The following is a 6,973-nucleotide window of genomic DNA, read 5'->3' on the forward strand; positions in this document are numbered from 1 at the left end:
AAAAAAAGAGAGAAGGCTGAGAGTGAGAGAGAGAGAGAGAGTATAGGTGAGATTTAAGAAAAAATCATATTCTGATTTCAATAAATTTTCGATAATTTCTTTTATTAGATACATGCCTATATTTAAGGCTATAAAGACAAGATGTTGTAACCTCATGAATGGTAGAATAATGGTCATGATTTTTCTTTTATTTTTTTATTTTTCTTTCGTTTAATAGTAAAATAAAAATAATTCTAATAATTAACACAGTAGTGACAGTAACAATAATAGTGATAATAATGATATTAGTATAAATAATAATTATGATCTCGTATCAAGTGATAAAAATGAAAAAAAAAAAAGAATAATAATTTAATTTCGGTTGAAAAATATTTATTAAGTGAATAATACTGCCTTAAAAGTAAGATATATGACATCTATGTGTGTGTATGTATGCCTTTAACATATGGTGGAGCACTTACATATACCCTTCATGCTATCATACTTTTCATTCATGAGACAAAATAACACCAATTTGAAGCAATCAACTTGGAATGAATGAATTAGGTTAGCAAGCTTTTTATTGCATCAACCATTTACAAAAAGGCCAGCTCTTTCCATCAAGGGAAAGCAACACAATATTACACCATCAATTATCTTCATCTATTTTCTTTCCCCTCACAACTAAATTTTTTACACAATCATAACAAGAATACACAGAAGGCGAAAAAAAGAAAGAAGAAATAGACATAATTAGACACATCCTTCCCCACCAGGAATACTGGGTTACTCCTACAGGAGCCCATTAATCCCTAGAGGAGAAGGCAATTCTCTGATTGCTGCTGCTGCTTCAGCTGTTGCTTAGCTTGCTGCTGCGACCAGTATGCATGCGCGGTCAGGACCCTGTCCAGGAGCTCTTGCGGTACAGGCTCTCCCCGTCTTTGCTGCGGAGATATTCTAGCAGTGTGCACTAGGGTTTTCCATTTATCCTGCATGATAGACAGATAATCGCGATAGACAAAATTAATTTAAGCTATAACCCATCAATGAAGATTACAAAGAACAGCTCTTCACATTTGCTTTATAACCAATTTGTCCAAAGCAGCAGGAAAGTTACATTAGAATAAGAAAATTAGACAGACTATGCCCTTGCGGACCCGCGCCATCAAATGGATTCAGGATTCGGAATACAAGGGTTAACATGAGTAGGTACTAGAGGAACCCAAACTCACTGAAGAAACATTTACCGAGAAATGAGAACAATATAAGTACCTTCAAATCCACGTAAGTACGGTGCTTGGCATTGTCAAAAGCTCGCAGTTTAACATCACGCCACCTGTAGATAACCCAACCATCAATACCTTATTGTTGCGACAGAGAGTTCATTTGTTTAACCATGTGAATAGAGCAATCCAACATGATTCAAAACGAATACAGAAAAAATTCCAAGCACACATACTTCCATTTAAGAGTGACCACTGAGCAGATATAGAATAATTGCAATGTCATGCATGCCAATTGATCAAAAATGACAAATCTGAGAGGTAGGCATGGCTTTATTCCTTTTCATTTTTATCACAATGCATTACCTTCCAGTTCCGAGTTTCTCAACTGCTTGGACCAGCGCTTCGACTTCAGCAACGGAGAAAGGTCGACGAATTCGACGCTGCACAACCTCAGACCGTTTGGATTTTCTGTGTACTGGAACCACAGCGAGTGTCTCAACATTCACTGATGGTACAGCAACCAAGGCTCTAGAATCCGTTGTGCTTTTGTCAACTGACATATCAGTTGGAGAGGGTGCAGAATCGTGATCACTGTCAATTGAGTTACCGGTGTTAGCCACACGAGGCTCAGGCATTACATTGCGGGTGTCCTGTTGAATCATACCAGGGGCAGGTGGATACCTGGCAAAAACAAGAAATAATCATAAGCTGTTTCGAGATGTATTAAAAAATAAAATCTCATATTCAATTATGTCATGCTTCTCTTACCAAAAATTGACCAGACGAGAATCATCTTTTACTAAAAATTTTAAAAGTTTCTAACCTTAAAAAATTATCATCATTTTTCAAGAAAAGGTTATTATAATCATTTTACAAAAGATGTTTTTGCCAAAAGATTATCATAATTATTAATAAAAGGTAAATGCTTGATACCAAGCCTAGGACCTAACTGCATTTCAATGAAAATCTGGCTTGCGAAGTAACAGACCTGCTTAGAGGTTGAGGCACGCCACAAGGAAGCAGAAATGGAGATTCTTCTGGGCACAGAGGTTTGGAAGCTTGCGAAGGATTAGGCTCCAGGCAGAAACCCAATGAATCCGACTGGTTATCCTGGGAAATTCCAGTTTGAAGTAGAGTTTTGTTATCATCCCTAACCTTCTTTCCTTGAAGAAATACACCAACTCGTAATTCTCCTCCAAGTATAGCAGTCACTGCCTCCATAACCGTTCTCTACAGCAAGAACATATGTATAATCAGAATAAGTAGATGGTGTCCATGCCTCGACAATGAGACACACCATTGAACCCAGAAGTACGTGGTGACTGTATATCAAAAAGTTGGATATGGGTGATGCAGGCAGATAGATATAACCACAAATACAGGTGCACCACCAAGCTAACTTTAGTCTTCTTAGGTTAAAATGCAAATTACGGGGTATTCAAGGAACTGTTTCCTAGCATTTTCTTCTACTAACTCGTATGAATAAGAAGCATCCATGAAATACTTTTACGAAAATAATAAGAATAGACAAATTATTTTTACCTTCAAAGAACCTACAGTAGCAGTCTCTGGGAGTTCAATAAATAGCTCTGGCACCCTGAAAGACTTGATCCTAAGTTTCACTGAGTCAAAGGAAATAAACCTTTGAGTAAGAATCTCTTTGAATGTCAGACACCAATCAAGTCAAAAGAGTACATATGAATCACTCCTTCAAAGGTTCTCATACCGTGAGAATCCCTAGACTGGAATGATGGGTGTTGGCCCCGTGCTGAAGACGATGCTCCAGTGGATGCAAAAGAAGATATATAACTAGTTAGCAAAGGGTACAGATGATAACTAAAACCGAAACCCAAAAGCCAAATAAATAAAAAGCATGCATAAAACCTTCATGCGTCTTAGGATGCGACCCAAAATCATCTCCAATAATGCCCTTCTCAGGTGCATCAGAAACACACTCGCTACTAATGCCTTCATCGGAATTAGACACTGAGATACAGTCGAAAAATTTCCTTTTCTTGAAAGGATAATTCCTGTCAGACCTTAAGCGTTTGTAACTGTTCTTCCTATTCCAGTAAGCAGGCTTGAAATCCACATCTGGAAGTATTAAAAAATCCATTTACCACGAATAAATAACTGAATACAAACCACAAATAATAATAGTGGACATAAACATAGAGAAAAGCAAAGATATCAACTGCTTACTAGTATTAGAAAATGTCACATCCTTCAATTTTGGAGCTACTTTCCAATATTTAGAGGCCAATACTTTCCTTATTCTTCTATCACCAAGTCGCGGGGTTGGCCTAAATAATTTTTTTGTGATGCTAGGGTGAGTGCACCCAGAAGAGCTTTCGTCATCATCTTTACTAACAAAATTTACATCATCCCAACTTCCGGGAAAAGAACTACGCGGAACGTGTTCCTCACGCTCCTGCACACTACTATCTAAACTGACTAGACCGGATAGTTTCCCAGCCCGGACCACGGGATCCCTTAAACTGCATGAATCAGTGCCTATTCCAAACAATGCTTTCTCATTGCCATGCAGCTTATCTTTTACAATCTTTTTAGCATCACCGTCTGTTTTATTACAATCCCCTGCCTTACCATGCCCGGATGGTCCTACCCCTACTTTGTTATCAAAACTTCCTATTTCATTCTTGGTTTTTCCCTTCACCAGCTTCTGAGTGTCAAACCTCTCTGTGCAATTAGAAGTTGCTACGGCAGAGGTAAATCTGCAATGATCATTCTCAGGACCCGGAGATTCTCTGTAACTATGGTTTATCGGTGCTTGTGAAACAGGCTCAGAGACAAAGTACCTCCTATCACAGCTTCCTTGATCACAAGCTTCCGCCTTCACCAGCTTATCTTCACCCTGGCATTCTTTCTTTACAGCATGTTTTACAGCTGCATACTGATCCTTATCACTTGACATATTACTCGACATGGGAGAACTTTCTTTCTCGAGCAATAACTTTCCAGCTACGGTGGCCAATAAGTCAAATGCACACATCTGATTGTCTTCGGGTTTCTTCTTAAATGAGCTCCTCCTCTAAAAAGAAAGTAACAAACAAGCATTTGTTTGTATCAGCATTATTGAAATAAAATAAACGAAATAATTACAGCGGTTACGTGGAAAAATATATTACCCTAGTTGATCTGCTTGCTCGAGGAGTAGCAGGCACCTGGTAGCCATTGAACCCATACTCCAGCCTGTTCTGCAACACCATGTCTCAGAGATCATACCAAGACGGACACATCACACGTAGAGGAACAACATTTTTATATCCATCTTAAGCCGAACGCGAACTCTCAGAACAACTTAAATTTACAGAACTCAAGATAATGCCCTCTGAACAGAAAAAATTAAACTGATCAATCTGACTATGTAAAGTGAATGCACAATCAATGACATAATAACAATGTAGAAAACTGGTTTAATTCATTTAGAAACTAAAATTGTCAATTAAACATTGGATTCGCAGCAGATAAGGAAGTTCATTAAAGAGTGCATGGCAAAGACAACATGGTTATGATGGATTATGAAAGAATTAGCTAACAGAAAGAAATTCACACTCATAAACTAAAACCCACAAAGCAACATAAAAGAAAAGAAAAAAGACAATCCTTTAACCTCCTACTTAATTAGTGCAATCTACAAACCAATAATGAATAACCAAACTTCCATCAGATCAACTCAATCTAATGCCAAAAATAAATTGAAAACCAAAAAATGATAACTAATCAGACATGCCATGGAAACATGAATCTGAGTTAAGAACAGCATAATATACAAAGTGAAAAGAATGCTGCAATGATAGTGCAAGGACATAAAGGAGACCCACAATTCAAATGCGATAACGGGTAAAAAGAAGGAGACTTTAAAAGGAGAACAGCTGACAATTAAAACCCGCATATCTCTTTTCTACAGTATCTCTTAAATATCAAATTCTTTTTTGCATTTCAGGCAAGATGAAGAAAAATTGCAGGGAGAAAACCCTTAAACCACGACAAAACCCTGACAATTTAGAGGATCCAAGCAAAACATTTAAAGGAGAAATTGGGTCCAATCAGGGTAAATTGAACATAGAAAGATCTAATACTCTTAGAAGAGACCGATCTTAACCAACTCAACAGAAAAGCAGATACCAAAATCTGAGAGAAAAGGTGGAACTTTGCTATGATCTCTTGGAAATTCTGAAGAAAAAGCTCCAACCTTTAAACTTTTACAAATTGAAAAAAAACATGGAACAGAACAACCCATCACCTAAAATCCCAGATCGAATCCATACAAACCAGAATTGTGTAGAGAACACTAAATCTACAAGGAATTTGCAAGAAAATCAACTTCTTGCTGGCAGCGGAACACATCAGCCTCAGAAATTGTGAAGACCAAGATGAAAATTTTGAGACCCGTACTTGAATTTCCGATCAGCAGTCCAAGTTTTGTTCCATGTTGGCATCATTTCTCAGCAAGCAAACAAAGTGCTAACCCAAAACCCCGGTTCTTACCACAAGACCAACGAAAAGAAATAACTTTATGAGAAAATTCAAGATGCAAAACCCAGGATAATTCAATTTGCTCACCTCCAGGCAATGATTTTTATCTTTCGAAGTTAGAATCTCTTTTCCACAAGGAGCGAATTTTAAGGCAAATGTAAGATCGGAGAAGAACTGTAAACAGAGGAAACCGATATAACTCCAAGAAGAAAATAAGAAGGGAAAAAAAAAAATCCCAGAATTCTGTTTTATCTCGTCATCAACAAAACACCATCATCCCTCATTTTCTATCCCATATTTCCCGAGAAAATATAGAGAAAAAAATTAAAGGAAGAATTTTTACGTAGTTTTGAAACGCTACCCATTTAGATTTTCTCTCACAAACATGATTAAAATTCTCTCTCCCCTTTTTCTCTGATCGCCAAAACCCTCTGAAAAACACCCGGCCTTATGCTTAAACCCCCAGCTCTTATACCATTGACCCCTCTTACCGGACCTATCGGTAACCTCTCTGGTGTCTACAGGCTATAGCAGGTGACTGGCAAACCACCTTAAGACCGGTTCTTCCTATTTGGTGACCCACCAGTGCTTCTCAACTTCTCTCAGATTTTGACACGTAGAAACCCATTAAAATCCTGCGGTTCCCTTCTCTTCTATTACTCGAGAAAAACGTTGCGTCACTAGAGACTGAATTTTTTAATTACATTTTTTTCTGTAAAAAAAAAAGTGAAAATATGTGTTTTGAGAATTATTATTATTATTATGGGAATTATCAATTGATTTTTAGACAGGGATATATTCGAATTTTTGTCTCATAAATTGGTACTTTTAGTGATACTCTTTTTGTTTTTTCATAAATAAATAATATTCATAATAAAAATGAGAATTTACATTGACAATTAAAAAAATAAATAAATAAATTATAAAACAAGGGTGGTTTTACCATGTTAACGTTTTCTAACATTAAGAAAATCCCAGAATCTAATTTCAATACTTTATTAAATATTTACGTACCATCAATTCAATACCATTAATATGGTAAAAATTAAATCTGAAAAAACTAATTCTTATAAAATGGGCGTGATAGAATTATTATTATTATTATTATATCTCGAAATAGGGTGAAAATTAATTAAGCCTTTAAGGTAACAATTTTTAGAAAAAAAAAAAAAAAATTTACTGCAAATGTAATTTTACGTATTAGAGAATAAAATTGAGCTGTAGCAGTTAATTAATCACGTGATTAACAGATCTGATACCAACATAAT

At 36.4% G+C, this 6,973-nt stretch overlaps 1 protein-coding gene across 3 annotated transcripts; it reads right to left on the reverse strand.

Annotated features, from left to right (window-relative positions):
* Positions 1-528: 528 nt before the first annotated feature.
* TRP1 (telomeric repeat binding protein 1) lies at positions 529-6,159 on the reverse strand. Of its 3 annotated transcripts, none has more exons than XM_022038820.2 (10): positions 5,793-6,159; positions 4,355-4,557; positions 3,408-4,257; positions 3,090-3,299; positions 2,932-2,973; positions 2,748-2,827; positions 2,194-2,435; positions 1,569-1,886; positions 1,252-1,315; positions 529-968 (listed from the first exon to the last, which is right to left on the reverse strand). In XM_022038820.2, exons 2-10 carry the CDS (start codon positions 4,433-4,435, stop codon positions 792-794), a joined length of 2,064 nt encoding a protein of 687 aa, XP_021894512.1. In that variant the 5' UTR covers positions 4,436-4,557; positions 5,793-6,159; the 3' UTR covers positions 529-791. The 3 variants fall into 3 exon arrangements, with proteins under 3 accessions (XP_021894512.1, XP_021894509.1, XP_021894510.1); XM_022038817.2 differs by having other exon boundaries at positions 2,932-2,985; XM_022038818.2 differs by lacking the exon at positions 5,793-6,159 and adding an exon at positions 5,502-5,776 and having other exon boundaries at positions 2,932-2,985.
* Positions 6,160-6,973: the final 814 nt, after the last annotated feature.

Source organism: Carica papaya, chromosome 2 (genome assembly GCF_054855325.1).
Source record: "Carica papaya isolate Zhongbai chromosome 2, ASM5485532v1, whole genome shotgun sequence".
Lineage (NCBI taxonomy): Eukaryota > Viridiplantae > Streptophyta > Magnoliopsida > Brassicales > Caricaceae > Carica > Carica papaya.

Excerpts from the sequence above, each read along its gene's own strand:
- TRP1 (XM_022038817.2), bottom strand. The coding sequence starts at position 4,435 with ATGGTGTTGCAGAACAGGCTGGAGTATGGGTTCAATGGCTACCAGGTG. Across the intron at positions 4,258-4,354 it reads GAGCAAGCAGATCAACTAGG|AGGAGGAGCTCATTTAAGAA; the intron begins GTAATATATTTT and ends CTTTCTTTTTAG. Across the intron at positions 2,828-2,931 it reads CCAGTCTAGGGATTCTCACG|TGAAACTTAGGATCAAGTCT; the intron begins GTATGAGAACCT and ends CCTTTGACTCAG.